At 34.2% G+C, this 19334-nt stretch overlaps 1 protein-coding gene and 1 pseudogene across 1 annotated transcript; one reads left to right on the top strand and one right to left on the bottom strand.

Annotated features, from left to right (window-relative positions):
- The first annotated feature begins 561 nt into the window (after positions 1–561).
- LOC146730108 (uncharacterized) lies at positions 562–2869 on the top strand. The gene is given in 3 exon segments (XM_085494743.1): positions 562–930; positions 1958–2200; positions 2606–2869. Coding segments are annotated over 3 exon segments (795 nt in total). The 5' UTR covers positions 562–642.
- Positions 2870–13479, bottom strand: LOC144356513 (uncharacterized; annotated as a pseudogene).
- Between the last annotated feature and the right edge of the window lie 5855 nt (positions 13480–19334).

Raw genomic sequence — 19334 nt, 5'->3', positions numbered from 1 at the left:
ATTGTTCGTCGTAAAAAGTGATATTTTTGACTTCTTGTTAAAAACCACAAGTCCAATTGCTTTGATGTTATACTACATGTGGACCTCTCTCAGATTTGTTCATATCGTTATATTTAATTCTCTAATTTTAATGAATATTTTTGTAATTGTTGATAAAAAGTTATATTTTCGACTTCTCGTTAAAAACCACAAGTCCGATTGCTTTGATAATCATACACATATAGGTACTACATGTGAACCTCTCTCAGATTTGATCATTTCATGATATCTTCAGTTATCTAATTTTGGTGAATATTTTTGGTGAAAAGTTATATTTTCGAAATTCTTGTTGAAAACCACAAGTCCGATTGCTTTGATATTACATATATAGGTACTACATGTGAACCTCTCTCAGATTTGATCATTTCATCATGATATCTTCAGTTATCTAATTTTGATGAATATTTTTGTCATTTTTGGTGAAAAGTGATATTTTCGAATTCTTGTTGAAAACAAGTCCGATTGCTTTGTTACTATAGATATTGTTCGATTTCTAATATCTTCAGTTATTTAAATTGAAATGTGCATTGCTAACAGCAGGGCTGTCTCAGCCGAGAGGCTGCTTGTTTTCAGAGAATCATTCGCTCAGTATTACCTCAAAAAATGATTAATTTTTGCCTGTTGAGAACACAAGTGCTAATGGTCAGATGTTTTCTACAGGCATCAAGCAGTTCTCTGGACACAACAAATGGTGAAAGTGAGCCAGTTCCATATAGAAGGGGGCGTAGAGGTAGAGGCAGAGGTCGTAGCCGTGGAAGAGGTAGCCGTGGAAGAGGTAGTTGTGGAAGGGGACAAGGTAGTGCAGGTAGACGTGGTAGAGGGCAAGGCCAAACTGTGAGAAATGCTCATGATGCTTTGAGGCTTCTTCAAGAAAAAAAGAACAGAATACGAGTGAGTATATTTTCGTAGACAGAAAAATATATTTTATTTGGCAAATGCAATTTCAATGTGTACTAAGCTGTCACAAAATATTAAAATGATTTGATATGCACTTTGCATTCATAGCCAAGATTCAAGGGGTATTGGCATTACCAAATGGTTTCTACAGCAAATGAAATCATCTTCTTTGAATTGGAATGAAGTGCAAGGATCATTCTGGATAAATGTATTATCAATGTTTGCCTTCATAAAACCCAGTGTACCAATACTGTAAAAGGGTTAATTATTTACTGAGTTTTAATTTTGCTTATTTCGCTGACTGGAAAATGTGCTAAATTAAAACCCAGTGAATACATTATCTAAATGATAAAACAGTGAATTTAAAATCCACTGAATATGCCTGAAATCCTGAATCAGTGAAATTTAAACCCAGTGAAAATTAATCATTTTACAGTACATAAAAAACTGTAAACATTTAGGAGTGAACAAGCAATCAAAGAAAGTCATAAAAAACCTTGAATATAATTAAAGATTATTCATTTATGAAAATTACCTAATTTGTGTACAACATTAATTAAGCATTCATAGCACAGGCTAAGAGGTCAAACAAGCTGTGGCAAGAAAACTGGCAGAAACGCATGTACAAGCTACAACTGTACAAACAAAAATATATGTTAAAAAATTTTGTTTACTCTGCCATCTGCATTGTTTTTTAAACATATATACATTTTAAAATAACCATAGTTAAAAAGGACTGTTGATTTCATTTTATGTGTTCCTATAGTTTGAGTGTTACTTTGTTACTTGTTCCTCCCAGACATGAAAGCATTGAGCAATATTGGATATGCAAACATAGGAGATACAATTTTAGCTTACAATGAGCAGAAAAGTTATTGATAAGCAGATCATTCCATCCTCTAAATAGGTGACAAAGGCCATTGGCAAATGAGAAGAGTGGCTATAAAAATAATGGTTTTGCTTACAGTTTTGCAAGTCTTGCATATAATTAAAAAAGTTTTTTTTTTCACTTGTGTTTCAGACAATAATTAATGAAATGACATGGGAAAAATTTAAAGATATACTATTTCAAGTGGTGGAGGTACATCCAGGCTTGATGTTTAATCTTTTGTTACCAGTTGTGTCACATCCAGGTGGATATCATCCATCCCCAGAATCTCAAAAACCCAGCTGGTGTGTCTGTAGAAACTGTCGAGAGATGCCTACTGAGAGGGAAAATGTATGCTGTATGCGACAGCCTCCACAGTGCACCACAAGCTGGCCAGTGAGTATCAGAAATTCAAATAGGCATGATTTCTTTCTGTGTTATACATGCACAGTGAGTCATGTTTTATCATTTTTCATAAACATGTATTGTACATCAAAAGTGCCACATAACTGCTACAAAGTACAAATGAAATATTGTTTCTGGTCACATTGAGAACAGGGCACCGTGTTACTTCATGTAGACTCTACTGCTTTGGGAATAATTTTAGTAAATTTCTTACTAACAATAAAAATATACAAGGTCCACATGAAAGGGTTTACCAAAAATACTTTTGCATGAAATCATGCTACAAGTGGTTCTTAAGCTAAAACACAGCAAATACTTTGGCCACTCCAAACAGGAACCAAATACAAGCGGATATATAAAAATAAATTTTAAGCTGAAATACACTTCTTCTTTCAGTATTTTCAACTACTTGTCCTTGATGAAGCAGTACTTGCTTTGGCACGGTACTATCGCAGAGATATTTTAGTACTGGATGACTATGATGATATAAATAAGGCGAATCGTCATGCAGCATATAGGTAGTACACATTATAGACACATGGTAGACTTGGTGTTGGTGACAGACGGGTAATACCTAGCTGCTGCATTTGGAGTATCAGGGATAAATACCCGGATGCTAACATGCAATATACAGGGTTTCTGCCTGGTAGACTAGCATAATTATGTGCGTCTTGAAATTTTTTGTTCAACAAGAGTAGCAGTTGGAGGTGGACTAAGTGGAGCAAGATGCAGTGATATTCTTCTTGGATCTTGGGGTTCCAGCTCCTTCTTTTGTTGCATTCCATGTCTATCTGCCAACCTCTTCACCACAACTGATTTCATCAACTGTGCGATGTGGGGATATGTCTTCTGTACCCTGATTGGTTTTACAGAGTATCTAAGTGTCTTTTTGTTGTAGCACCTATGATACCTAAAAATAATAAATGTGTTAACGTTATTTCCCCAAGCAGTTTATAATTCAACAGTGTTTACTTATATTATGAAATTATCACAAGAATACAGCAAAGTACACTGTAACCTCAATATAATGAACACCAATATAATGAACTTCCTGATATAATGAACACATAGCATGTCTCTCGCTCACAAGAAACCCAATGTATTATGTGTTTCATTATAGTGAACATTTCACTATAACAAACTAATTGTATGTCCCCAAAAGAGTTTGTTATAACGAGGATACAGTGTATAAACAATGGCAGTACAGCAATCATACCGATACACATAGATGATATTGATTTATTGATGCAACCTTGTACTGCCTGAGTGCATACTTTGTGGTATTCTCATGATAACCTTATAAAGAACATTTGCATTCAGTCATGGAACTCCATTTCCATTTAATCCAATGGAAATAAATGGAAAGTGTTTGAATGCAATGTGTCAATGTGATGTACATACTCTTAGTAATAAGATCCGTCCAAAATGTTGGCTAGTATTCTTGTTAAAATATGCTTATACACCTATATATATGTATTTATACAAGTCATGTTATTGCTTTTAAGACTTGCATTCTCTGTTTTGCCTGTTTTGCCGAAATGTGAAAACAACTACTGTAGAATACTTTATTTACCGCTTGGAATTTAATTTCACTAATTTCGCTGAAGGGATGCTTCAGTGAAAATAAAATCCAGCGAATATACTTTTTTTCATATGTCGCACATTCAAATCATCAAAAATCAGTAAAAAATAAATTCCAATCAAAATACCCAAAAAGCTTTTTCAGCAAAAATTAATTCCACCTAAAATAAAGTATTTTACAGTATTACAACATAGATGCAGATTGCCTTTCTCCAGCTAAGGAATATACAAAATGGCATAGCTAACGCTAACAAAATAAAAATTACATCAGTTCACCAGTTTGTGTCCTTTGAAGTTTTCTATCTGCATGAATGTTATGGTCTAGTGCTGCTAGAAGTGTTCTTGCTCTGGACACTGGTGGTGAATAGGCAAATCTTTTGGCAGCATACATCAAAATATGTTGCTGAAAGGTTTCCAGTTCTGCAGTACGTCTGTGAACAACAACAACATTTATTGGTTTGGATAATGTACGGACTTGCAAACACATTGACAGTGCTTGAACTTTTAGGGCATTTTATTTCAAGACCAACATTTTTTCAAAAATGCTTTAGTAGACATGGACAGATATTGTCCATGTTGTGAAATGTGCACACATGCACACCTCTGTAATCTCAACACAAATCATAATGCTCAGTTTAAGAAAGGCGCAGTGCCCCTCTATAATTTATTTGCGCCCCTCTTCAATTTGTAGCGCCCTCCTTTTTTTTCCGTGAATGGACTGTTTCACGAGTCCAGGAAGATGTCCCGACTTATAAATTGACAGGTAATAAAACAAAGAACTAAGAGACAGATAGTAGCATAGTAGGCAACTAGGACAATGGATTGGATGTCCGTGGGGAAAAACAACCAGCTGAATAAATAAATTAACAAAAACAATGACTCTGTATTGATAATGCCATGGTAGAGTCAAACCAAAAATTCATTATTATTCCTGAATTAGCTCAGATACTTAAGAACAGAAGAACCAACAACAATTTATTAGTCCAATTGCTCGTTACTTGTCTTTTTTTGACGAAAAGTAAAAAAAAAATCATCAAAACAAAAGATACAGTAAAAACTGAAACAACATGGATGACACGGTATCTGATTTGACCTTTGTCTTCAGTACCCATCATGCAATCAATATAATGATATTTATTTACTCATCGGTTTTTTCTTTCTTTAAATGGTAATAATGTGAAAATATTTTTCCTTTTTATTTCTTTAGTTCTTCAACTATTACAATATGTCAATGCATTTATAAAACTTGAAAGAAATGAAAGAAAGGCTAGAATTGCACTTGTTTCCCTTATAGAGAATAAGATGGATATTCTTCTGTTAAGTAAGGGTTGGACCATTTGATTTTTGAGGGGGGTCAGCTCAGTGAAAGGCAATTTTTTTTATAATTTTGTTATGTGTTTTGAGTTTTTTTTATCGGGTTTGCTTGCATTTTTTTAGGAGTCCACCATACACAACATTTTTTTTTCATTATCAACGGAGGTAGCAAAGACTTGATATTTTACTGCCAGGTGGGATAGATTGGCACTTTGATAAGGGTTGGTCCTTCAGACCACTATAAAACATCCATCCTCTCCCTTCCATGTCCGAATGCTGAGGTTTGTTGGTAGGTGTGGGTGAGGTGGGTGGTGATAGTGGAATGGTTGGTGAAAGTGAGGTGGGTGGTGAGAATGAGATAGGTGTGAGTGAGGTGGGTGGTGATAGTGGAATAGTTGGTGAAAGTGAGATGGGTAGTGAGAATGAGATGGTAGGTGTCAGTGAGATGGGTGGTGATAGTGGAATGGTTGGTGAAAGTGACGTGGGTGTTTTTTATTTGGACAGTGACTCAGATTAGACGTCTGATGATTTTACTTTTACACAGACTAGAGCGCAACATTGTCTTGGAACATATTATTTTATTTTATTTATTACTTGTTTAATAAAACATGGTTTCATACAATCATGAATGTATCTTGTCTATTATTGTGGTCACATAACATACCGTGGAATGCTTTATTTGCACTGGCATTTTATTTTCCCTGTTTTACCTGAAGTCAATTTTCTGCAAAATAAATTCCAGTGAAAATGCAGCTTTCTCTATACGTTGCATTGAGTCTTAATGCAACATAGTGAAAATTAGATTTTGCTCCACCGTTATCTCAAAAACCACTAATCAAATTTCGATTGAAATTAATATTGAAATGCAGATATTAATTTTCCCTCTGCTATTAATTAATTCACAAACCAGAATCATTGACATCCATTTATATATGAACTAGTTTCTTCTTGTACTCTGTGCCCCCTTATCTTGGCAGGAAGAATTGGCATATTCTTATGATGCAGTAATTCAAGTGAATCTACTGTGTTCAGAAATGACACAACAACAGCTGATGGAAACATTTTTTCCCCCAAGTCATAAAGTGACCAATATTTTTTTTTTACATTGGTGAAAAAACAATTATTTTTGAGAACATTAATATAGTACTTGTACAGAGTATTTGAAGTTGGTATAAACATAAAAGTGCTAAGAATTTCATTTCAAATGTTTGTGATTGATATGCTAATTATATGCAAATTGGCACCCCTCTTGTGGAGAACACTGATGCTATTTAATAAATATGGTAAACAGAATACTGATAATTGCTCTTTGACCTACCTAAAATTAAGGTAATAGTTGATCTTGCTCAGAAAGCGTGCATTGAACATTATCTTTCGTAATGCTGTATGGGCTGCATCTCCTTTTTTCATATACTCTTTGAGTTTCATCATCTGTGAGGGGACCATGGTCACACTCTGCACTTCCCTCAATATAGGGGAGTACCCAGCTGTGTTCATCCACAACATGGTGAAGTGCACCACCCCACATTCCCTGTAATCACAATAAAGAAAAAAAGCCATGATTGTACCGTATTTACCCAGGTAAGAGCCCATGCTTGATCATACGCCCAGAGTGATTTAAAAATAACATTAAAAGTTGACTTCTTCTGTTTACGTAATTTACATTAATTTTTCATGATTTTTATTCTGAATCATAACAGTCAACAAGTCTACAAAAATGCAGGAAAGGTAGTTCTCTTTTTGCAATTTGATGTGGTCCTGAAAAGGCCGGCCATTTGGTTGCTGCTTTCTTAGAGAGCCGCAAAGCAAGTGTCACACTCGTTCAGCTTTAACATCAACGACGATGAAACCAATGTTGCAATATTGTAGCAACCTGGGAGAGTGGTTGAAATCATGGTGTTTTGGCCTAATACAATATTTGGTAGCAGCTTGCGAATCCATAACTCGATTCACATTGCACAGCTAGAGACTAAGCAAGATAGAATAAGGTGAAATTGCAAATTATACTTACAAAAAACATATCGTAACTGGTAGCTTTCTGGCAACAATACCAAAAATGGTTAACAATATGTGAACTCCACTTCAGTAAAGGTTTACATTCCTTGTTTTGGGCAGCCTGGGAAGAAATAAGAATATTTTCAAGTAGGGATATTAGACTTATCTGTAGTTTAAAAGTACAAAGGAATTTGAAGTTTATCCAAGCAGAAGAATTTGGAGCCAGACATTTATTAACAAGCAACATTGTCCTTGTGCTTCCCAAGTCTGCAAACAAACTGATGTGAAACTGGAGTCAATAAAATGCATGTTAATATTCAAGAAATATATTTGGAGTTTGATAACACAATTCTCAATAAATTTTCGAAAAGCCGACCTGTGATAATATAGTATCACTATTCACTTTAGTTGAATAGTTGAAGCAAAATATGTTTAACCCACATACACTCACCTGAATTATTTTTTTTCCAAGATTTTTAGCTGCATGCCAAATGTCATGTGAATGTTTTATATTTAGATATGTCTTTTCTGAAATAAAAATCAATATGTTCAACTTTTATACAACTCTGGCAAACTCATTAGAGACAAAAACATGTATATGGATTTTTGACAGAAACGCTGCTCAGTTTTGAATAACACATTCTTTGCTAATGAAGTGAATAAATACTGTAATGCCTTAACAACAAAAGATGGCATGTGAATAAAATTCTGATTGCTAAATTTATTTTTTGTGCACTTGGCCAGCAACTGAATACAATGCATATTCAAAATGAATGTTTTGTCTTGCCTTATATTATCTGGCATAATAACCTAACCTGTCAATATCACAACTCAGTACATGTTACTTCCACCAATATACCTCAAAACACATATTAAGCAAGAGATCATTCACAATGCATTATGGGTATAAATTATTGTACTCACTCATCAGAGAGGCAATCTGCATATGTGCATCAGTCACAACTTCCTGTATGTTAACATTTTTTTCTAACAGCAGATTCATAGTCTCCTCAAAACATTTTTTTCAAGGTTGGTGGACTTTCTCTCAGTCATTCTTTTGTCCATTGATATAATTGACAAAATTTCTTTTGAACTATTCTCCATTACTGTGTATGAACAGTATTGGGCACAGTATCCCGGAGAGTCCATTCTACCATCACCTGATAGAATATAATTAACAAGTACAACATTAATATGTTGTTGTATACCTCATAGCAATCCACTGACGTGGCATATGTATGTTCACCTGGCAGCATTCTATAGGAGCTGAACTACTGCTCCTCCCACCGATTAACAGAAAATTATCTCCAGTGCTTTCACATCGTCAGGGCATCGTAGGTATCTCGAATAGGATGGAACAGGATACACGGCAGCTAAAATACGCTAAATGTGTTACAGCCTATTCACTTAAGTTATTGTCATGTAAAATTACCATCTTATAATTGTTCAACTGTTGTGATATGTGTAACAGTTGTCAACCTAAACCTAGTAGGAACAAGTCGCCGTACTGTGACCGCTTCTACGATTTTTATCTTTGATGTCTTAAAAAGTTTCGTCAATTTCCATTGAATCTGTTCAGTCGTCCTTTCAAGTTTTTGCCGCATAATTTTGTACACCATTTTCTGTTGAGCAACCAATCTATCGCAGTATTTCTTTACTCTGCCAAATAGATATTAGGGTGCATACCTCTTCGTCAACCCAGAAATTGCATGAAATTACTAACAATGTTGTCCCTGCCATAAAGAGAGGTTACTTGAAGAAGACTATTTAGGGCGTGATTTTGGCCCCAATAGTTGGGTCCCCGATGCGTATACACAGTCAGAGACATGTCAGGGCTCAATTCTATTGGAGGTTAACCCCGAAAATGCTGCCATGTAAACATAGAATTTGTGAATATATAATCTAGTCCATTTATTTGCAAAGCTAACTTAGTATGAATCATTCACAAATGAGTATTTATATATCAGTGGATATTGTAATTTACTAAATACATAGAAAAGAACACATACCAAGTATTACAATTCCTTCCCTTTCATATTTGGCTAACACTGTTTCTTGATGTGCTTGCCAAAACTCATCGATGCATGGCACCAGATAGTGTGTCTGGATTTTATGAAAGGTAGATGCGCTGACAATCTTGAGTTTTAAAAACTTTGCAAGCAAAGCTATCTTTCCATAATTGTTACCAGAATTTAAAATGGCTGCACATGTCAGCAGATCACCACTGTGTAATCTATTATTAAGGATAGGTTGTGAAGACCATTTGTGTGCAACATGACCATTACAACATACCTGTGTGAGAAATAAAAAGAATAACAATCATAGGGGTTCTATAATAGTAAATATGCATTGACAATATCAGGCAATATGTCCTGGATAAACGGTGATTTTCCAAAAACCCAGTGCATTAATGAAAGTTTTGATCTGGCCTTGATGTATACAGACATTGATGCATTTCAGTCATACAAGTTAAGAGTTACTGTAAATTACTTTATTTCCACTTGAAATTTATTTTCTCTACTTTCGCTGAAGGAATGAATCATGAAACTACAAATTTTCATGCGTTTTTTAACTTATCAAAAATAAGTGACAATAAACTTCAAAACAAAACAGCCAAGACATTTTTCAGCAAAGATTTATTCCAGCTTAAATAGAGGATTTCACAGTAATTAGTTAAACCTGAGGTTGGATGGGGCTTCAATACAAATTTACAATGGTACTTTAACAGACTACTCACCCATTTTAAATACAATGCTGACCCTACAAACTCAGTTGAAATTTGAACGAGTTTATGGCAAATGCTGCATGCTGAATCCACTTTAGTATGGGCTAAGGAGATGAGCTGACCAACATAAACCAAACTCAAATAATCACTCATTAAATGTTCAATCCCATCTTCACTGTTCACTCTGCAGAGACCTTCCCCAAATTCAAAATCAGGCTGTAAAGATTCTGATTCATCTTCACCCTCAACTTCAAGGCCAAATTCAACTTCTTCAAATGCAACCTCTTCAATAGCATCACCACCTTCAAGCCTGCCAGATAAAAAAAATACATTGATTGTACCTATGTATACTTGGGGCATGAAATATCTTAAAGTTAAACCCATGACTGAAGTTGTGCATTTTTCCAAACCATGTATTTCATTATGAAATATGGAACACCATTATATGGCACTGACCATGGAAAATATCATTGTAATATGGAATACAAATACAGATAATATGAGGTTATTACGAGGATACCTCAAAGTATGCATAATGACAGTATAGCGAAGTATCGAGAAATGCACTATATTATTATACATTTTTTTCCCAAGAATACATAATAGGAACGCCGAAATCCAAAAATGATTACAACAGAATTAGCAAACTTCTTTGTGTGAAGTCCGGTCAAACCCTGGTGGCAGCCATATTTGTTTTTATTATTAGAGGACGCTTACATGCGTAATCATTTCATATTTGTAATTCGCATTTCCTTATATGGTAGGATGAAAATACCCTGTAAAATACCGCAAAATTATGGCACGCTGTAACTTATGATGTTTCGGTGACAGATGTATAATAATACAAAGTATGTAGACACATACAATCAATATTAATCTATAAATGTTGAATGCTAAAAATTCCATTTGGAAGTAGTACCGGTACTTACTGAAGTGTTATGTTGAAACTTGGCTGATAGTCAGAGTCAGAATCTATATCACTGTCATCACCATCTGCTGTAATATCTACAGTAACACTGCAAAGTAAATAACTTTTAATCATCTAATTTGCACAACAAATGTCTTCACTGTCACTGATAATAAACCATATATACTTGCACCAGTCATGTTTGTTTACTCCTAGTGGAATCATTGGAATTGTATCATTTAATTTCAAGAACAGATGCAAATATACTTACTCAAATGGATCAATGAACGAAGACAACAGTTCACTACAAACTTCTCGTTTTGGCCTATAAATAAAATGACACAGAAAGGTTAAAACTACAAATGACCATTTACAGATACATACATATACTTTGCCACAGGAGGAAGTGTTTTAAAAAATAAAAATATTTTGTTTTTGTTTACCTTGAATCTTTAGAGCTCTGTTTATCAGTTTGATCCATCTGGTCAATCCCAGAAACAACAACACTCCTAAAATATTAAATAAGTCGGTATTTCATAAGATATAATACATGCATCATGAAGATGACAATATATGAAACAACTACACAGAAAATATTGATATAATTTTTGGGAAAAAAATCTGACAAAATCTCACTTTTCAGATTCAGCAGCAGAGATTTCTGACACTTCTGGCTTTCTTAGTATAGGAACAGTTTCACTGGGGCCTGGAGTGGACGATGAAGGGATAACATACTCCTTAGAATGGTATCTGGCCAAGTACAAATTAAACAGTATTAAATCATGCAAAAATAGCATAACCCGTTACAACTGCACATACAAAAACATGAATAGAAGACATATTTTCTGACATTGTCTAGAAGTGAATATAGTAAATAAGACATGATGATAGCAAAAATCATACCTTTTAGATTCAATAGCCGTTTCTCCAAAAAATTCTGTTTTCTGTAGCTGCATAGTTTGAACACTGGCAGTACTGGGACCTGCAGCTGATGTTTAGGGTACAGTCTTACTAGCATGATACCTGCAGCAAGAGAATAAACACATAATTAAAAAGTCAGAACTGTTTAGCCATTAGTCCGCGTCTCACATCTTTTGTATGTGTCCCTTTACATTATTCATATTTTTTATTATGTGGGAAATATGATATGAGCACCCAGTAGTAAAACAAAATACATAAAAATGATTGTTTCACCACAAAAAATGGTGAAATATATATTTTGCAAAGTATACAAAGTATTCCTTTTGTACATATAATGATGTTTCTCCAAAAACATTATCGTCTCGCATCCAACTCATAAATGCACAAATAACAACAAAATGAATACATTGAAGTAGAATACTTTTTTTACCCTGGCTTGGATAACATTTTTGTTTTGTCTTGTAATTCAGGGTAGATAATAAAATATACCTAAATTTTACTTCTTATATTATCTATGAATATATCCCTTTACTATAGATATGCTAATTTTGGTTTCACTTAGAACAACAGGAAGTACTCTGTTTCTACCAAACGATGACATCACATGTTCAAACAATATTTTATCAGTACTGTCTATCTTTAAAATTAGTAGGATGTGTCTCACCATGGACGTACGTCCATGGTCTCACAGTGCAAACATGAGCTTGCTTGCTTATTGAAACACTTAAAGTTCCTCAGGAGTTAAAATGGTTACACTAGAACATACTAATTCTCAAAAAATTATTATCTATACATGACAATGAGTTAAAAAAACTACAATTGAAAAATCTGGCAGAGAAAATAAAATGAAAACAATTTGTCATTAAACAATTTCAAACAACTTATAGGTGGAATAATACCAGTAATACACTCATCCACATGTGTTAAGGCATTGAGCTAATACATTTTTTGTTAGCTCCATGGCTAAGGTAACAAAGAAATGAACAATGTTATCTAAATAACTATTTGCTTACCAAGGCACAACAGAACAATATTTCTCAAAGACGGAGGTTACGTCACGATCCCCCAAGCGTTGCCGGAACCAATCACAAACAAGAATATACAATGAATTTTCGGATTAACACCTCTGTTGTGCCCTATGCTAACCAACTTTCCCCCATGCTAACGAAAACATTTGTTGTTTCTACTGACTTCCTGTTGCGTTCCTTCTTTGAGAATATAAAATAAAACTTCTTACAATACGTCATACATGATTCCTAAATCTGTTGTGGTTATTTCTGATAAACTAAATTCAATATAGTCACATGAAAGTTTTTCATACCCAATTATTTGAATTCATGCACGGTTCCGTCACAATGAATGAATATCACCTTATATACAAACTACAACGCATGGCGCCGATGGATTTATTTTACGTTTCAACATATTACAAGCTGCTCACACTTATATATTATTATTCTGGCCTAAAAAACAAACTATACATATGCCAAGCTCTCCCAGAAAAAAATGCACAACACATGGATATAAACGGAGGTTACATAACCGATGTACTGTATTGTACTACGCGATAACACATTGATTGAACACAACTCACCTATCGATTAAAAACTTGGCTACATTTGCGTCTGAACCAAGAGAATGCTTCACTTTTATGGCAATCCATCTGTCAACCTCTTTTCCAAGATAAATCTTCTTTGCATTCTTGCTTGTCTGTCGTCGTTTTTTCGCAGATTCGCTCACACTAGGGCGACCGCGCTTCCTACGCCCAGTCTGATCTGCCATTTTTTTCTGAGATGGTACTGCGCATGCTCTCGGATTATTCACCATTTTACGGCAATGCTGCGCGCAAGGATTTCACAGATTTCCGGGACGTCCCGAAAAACATTTAACTTGATATTTGTGCGTTTGTAACACGTTGATAATTTGCTGCCCATCACAGTTTATAGCTCTCTCGTCGCTATGATAGTGAAAAAAAGCTAAATATAAGAAAAATACGAAAAAAAGCTTGAAAACGCCGCTAATGGCCCTTTAATTATATTATTAGGCGTTCGTTTTTAGTACGAAGTTGGATGATCTGCCTTTTGAGCCCATCAAATCAGTCACAGTCAAAGGTAACAGATGTCTGTAGTTTTGTCAGTTTGCTTTGCATACCTGCCAAGCCATCCATTTTGTTTGTAAGAGTTGACAACTTACTTAGTATGCTGTCCAGTTTCATACCTTCGCTAACGTCGAGTAAAGGTGTTGTTGATCGGTCTATTGATGGAGTCTCTGCTGTGCTTTTGTCCGCCATGTTGGTGTTCGGTAATAGTGATGGATCTTGGTTGAGTGGAAATCCCCTTGACATGGCTTCACACCACGGGTTTTACGACAGTCATTGCAACGCATTTTGCAAAGTCAAATAGCAGAGAAACAGGATTAGTTTTACGTGGAATTAACTTGCATTTAGACGCATTTTATTTGTATGAACACTTCGAATATTGATTACCTTGATTGGGTATTCTTTGGTGAAACATCAACATATATTGAATATTTCATGTGCGTGTTTACCAGCAAACAACGACCAATCTTTAACATGCTGCTACGCTATATTGTTCAGGGCAATTGGATATATTGTTTGTAAGGTTTTTCGTTTATGAATGGGTTAGTGGAGGCAAACTTATATTATTACAACAATGGAGTTGTAACACTTCAAATAGTTCAAGTTAGAAGAACCTTTATTTACGCGACACCATGCGGAACTACTCCGGGAGTGCTGATAAATTAAATCGAATTATTTGTATAGTAAATTGGATATTTTATAATGTCATTGTCTTTACATATATATATGCATAGAATAATGTCCAAACTGACTACTGTTACATTACATACGATGTCAGTGTTCTTATGTAACCATTGCGTGTATAATAAAATTTTGATACAAAGTTAGTTTTAATTGATCAGGATGTACGGTGGACCAGTTCAAATGTGCGGGTGAAGCTTGTATAGATTTAAACCTCAGGTGTGATGGCGCAGTTGACTGTAGTCTACCTTATGACGAGGCTTATTGCACTGGTAAGTATTAAAAGCAACATCAAAATATAAACTGTTATCATTTTACGTTTAGTGTGAAATATTTTTTATCACCAGCATCTACAAATATTCAAAATGATTGTTATTTTGCTAGGTTGCGGTGAAACAAGTTTTCAGTGTATGGACGGGCTGTATTGTGTTCCCGACGCGTTTGTGTGTGATCGTCGTATCCACTGCCAAGATGGCTCTGACGAGTTTGGTCCGCAGTGTTCATGTAAGTGTTAATATACAGCATGTCACCACAACTTTGTAATCGCACCGGTATATCATATGATAATACTGTGTCCTACATCTACGAGGTCTCATTGGTTGGTTGGTACCACGTACTGTACGATTATCAGAGGATATTTTGGCAGTGCTGCTGTGAATGCACGAACGCAAACATATCACTGAATGTATACTGCATTGTTTCGCTATAATATAAATGAAATATTATTACAACTGATCACTATGACCTGAAAATTCGGATCGGATAAAAATTCTTGCACACATATTAATCATATATATATTGGTGATTTTAACTTTAAATATATTTTTTAATTGTTGCTATTACCAGGGTGTAGTGTAAATGAATTCACATGTGATGAGACTAAATGTATACCATTATCAGATGTTTGCAATGGTGTTAGTAACTGTGACGACAATGCTGATGAGATCGATTGTGGTAAGTCGTTTCAATTATTGTTACCACTTTTGGTCATTTCAATAACTATTCTGGTCGTGTGTTTAATTCTGTTTGTTGTATCTATGTAGATTTGCAGCCAGTTACAGTATTTGTATCCAGAATTCAAATCACCGAAGTTGTTTTCACATGCAGATTAGCTTTCGGCATGCATATTAATAAAAACAGTTTTTTGTTCGTGTACATGTAATTTACACACTTTTCGTTTTGGTAGTCAATTCTATAACACCTATTCTATGAGGGGTTTGGTTCCAGGTCTATACAGATAAAAAAAACTTTGAAGAATACACTCGTCAAAACCTGATACACACGACAATGCACTTGTGTTTGTGCAAATGTACCTATCTTATGACAGCTATAGGGAATGCAGTGTGTGCATTGATTTTGCGATTTCGTAAAATTGTTGTGGTATAATTCGTTAATTGCACCTCGTGGCAGTGCTGTTTTAGTGTAACAGTCACATATATAACACATGTTAAGAAACTAAAGTCCACTCGTACACGCAATGAACAAGAAGTCCATCGTTATTGACTTATTGAGTTTCAGATCTCTTATTATATGTTTATTAAATAAACACTTTTCGTGATTCAATATTCTGTTTCGTACGTCCTTATTTGAATATTTGTGGTCAGCATATTACAAATCTCGCGAGACTTAAGTCCAGCCGTACGATTAAGTGTACGTAATAAGCAAAACAACACAACAAAAGTTCATCCTTATTGATTTTTAGGTTTGTGATTATATGTTTATTAAATAAAGAACAAATGTAAACTTTTTCGTAATTAAATATTCTGTTTCACAATTACTGTCACATATATAACGTGATTATATTACATAAAATATGTGTGTGTTGGATAGGAACCACTCACGTATACATCCACTAATCAAAATAGATTTCAACAAAGTACAATGGAAAAGGAATAAAACACTAAAGGAAATACAATACAATATGAGATACGAGATAGATTGTTCACAGTAACATGGAATATTGCCAATTCAAAACTGTATTTAAAGTCCTACATTATGATGATCTAAGAATACTTGTTCATACCCCTAGATCATGTGTGTGTCCCTAGTAAATATTATTGTGGCAATGGTTACTGTATTGGCAATGAGTGGGTCTGTGATACGGTCTATGATTGTAGCGATGAAAGTGATGAGAAAGGTTGTGAGTAAGTAATGCTATATAATATATGTAAACTATGAATTGAAAATAGATAACAATATAAATGTTCACATATAACGCACATATATATATATATATATATTAACACATTCAGTGAACCTGTAAATGAAATTTATTTTCGAATATGATGGTACATATAAGAAATCGTTTTTCCATTTCAATTGTTCTTATTTGTCAAGTGATGCATCTCGATTCAAGTCATTTGCGTATTTCTATGAAATATATACATCATGTGTTTTCTAATAATTTTCCTGTTAATAATCGGCCATGTTGTACACTCAGTAAAGCAACATGTATCACATTTCAATTGTTAATATACCATTTGTGTATATGTCACTACGATAATACATTTACTTTTTGTATACTGAACTTGTTCTTGTGATTATTTACCTTGTTATAACTACTTTCGCATGTTATGTATTTGTACGTAGACCAATCAACCCAATAATTATTACATTATATTTGTATTCGTGAGTTAATAAAAGTAACAGCACTGGCCGTACATATTGTCTTCAATATTGCGTGACATTTGTAACTTTACGTGTCTGTGGAATGTGCAGTATGAAATCCGTACTTTAATTTGGTGTATTAGTGGAGTAACTCATTAAGGAATATGATTATTCGTTCTATTTACTTTGTGTTTATTTTTTTACCATGAACTACCATGAACTACTACTACCATGAACCAAATCACAAGTTAAATACAATATCGTTTATTGAAGATAATTGTGATATATTTGTTATTGTCCATGGATATACAACAGTTCGAATAACATTACAGAAGCGAAGATCACTGATTGAGGCCTCAGCGTTGAATGACAAAGTACACTCAAGGCACAGTGGTCTGCTGAATAATGTATTGCTATTAGATGTTTAACAGAATCATCAAAATATTCCCACAAATCTTTAGAAACACAATGAAAACACCATTATATTATCTGCTTTCATTTTATATGTTATAAAGTTTTTTGTTATAATTGTGAATATTGATTCGCGCATAATTTATTTGTTAATTGTAGATATATTTATTCGACCTATCAATATATTTGAATTATTAACATCGACTCGAAGCTGATATTTGCTCGTGGAAAATGTATTTTAAATAGTCTAATTATTGCTTACCTATTTGTTGGAAAATTATGCATACAGATTATTTGAAAAATGCCAGTAAAATAACTAAATAACCATTTAGAAAACCTATATACTTTTTAAAGTTGAACAGTGAATGTATATAGATACGACATGTAATTAAAAGCATAACAATTTCATAACCGAAATATATATATATATATATATATATATATATATATATTTAATAATTTATGCAATAGTGTTGATCGAGACCGATTTTGTTTGCAGTTTTGAAGTTGTCCTCGGGTATCCGTTTCGCTGAATTGTTCATGTTTATTCTTATTTTATTGTTATCACTTTATTATTGTGAATATTAGTTTTGGCGGTTTTAAATTTAGGATTTGCGTTTGTGCAAATGAGTTAAATACATATTTTGACTGTTGGCTACATCCTGCAACCTAAACATATATCTATCGTGTATAGTGAGGTGGTTGTTATTGAGTGAGATGTGATATATAAATAACGAGCTCGCGAGGGCGCTCTCATATGACAATATGGCGACAACCATTTCAATTTACATTTACACCTGAACAGTTTATTACCATTAACTACTAAATGTGCGATGTCTGTTTCTCATACATATGGGAACTGGACATTCGTAATATCTGCTACAAACACTCGGAAAAATGCTAACACAGTATTCAACAATGCAAATAAATTGTTGGAATCAAAAGTACAAAGTTTGGGCTTCAGAAAACAATTTGAAACAAGGACATTCTTATTTTCACGATATAATTTGGGTGTGAGAGTTACAAAATTTAATTTGGGAATATGAGAATATTTTTGGCGTATAATTTAGATAGTTAAATGCAAGGGCGACAATTAATTCCTCGTTAAAAATATAATGCCCCAAATGTTGAAAGTTTTACTTCTTTTAATACCGAATATAGTCATTTTACGTGCTTAAATTTTAAATTAAATATGTTATCGTTAACATTATTTATTTTTGAACTTGTTATAGATTAGAGCTGTATCAGTCCCTTGACTGTGTTGCAAGAGAGATCGAATCGGGCAAGTCGATATGTTATCAGGCTGTACAGTTTTCTCAGTTGAATAAAACAGAGTTTGCACAAATATTTAGACATCCCATCGTCCTCATTCACTTCCTCACAAACAATTTTCAAAGTTGGAATAAGAAATTTTGGAAACGCGTCAACGAATATAGACCTTCTGTTCTTGACACTCTGTGAAACAGCGCAAAGTTTACACGTCGCCATTGTTTTGATCTGTGATGAGCTCCCCGATCTTCACATTTATGATACATCAACTCTAATTGGTGGCGCCAGCTCCTTGGCCCGCCCACGATCACGCGATATAAATGGCCGGCTTTAGCGAAACTGTGCGATTCTGACGATAGCAATGCTAGTGTAGGGGTATTACACTGAATGCAGACTAAAGTTATAGAAAAAAAAAGTTTAATTACAAGGTAAATCCGGGAAATACACAATAGTAAAATGTCACAGTCCAGTTCAGTTCAGCACTTTCTACCTGATGCTGAATTTCACATGAATCAAGGTTTGGTTGATGTCTGGAACGGTAAACAAGTCCGTCCGACTGGTTGTGGACAACAGAAAGTCAGGTAATGCGAATGACGGGATTTTTCCACACTTTAGT

This window comes from Saccoglossus kowalevskii, chromosome 20 (genome assembly GCF_978046115.1).
Source record: "Saccoglossus kowalevskii chromosome 20, keSacKowa6.1, whole genome shotgun sequence".
NCBI lineage: Eukaryota > Metazoa > Hemichordata > Enteropneusta > Harrimaniidae > Saccoglossus > Saccoglossus kowalevskii.
Note: the sequence above shows the minus strand (reverse complement) of the source record. Positions and strands in the feature narration are given on the sequence as shown.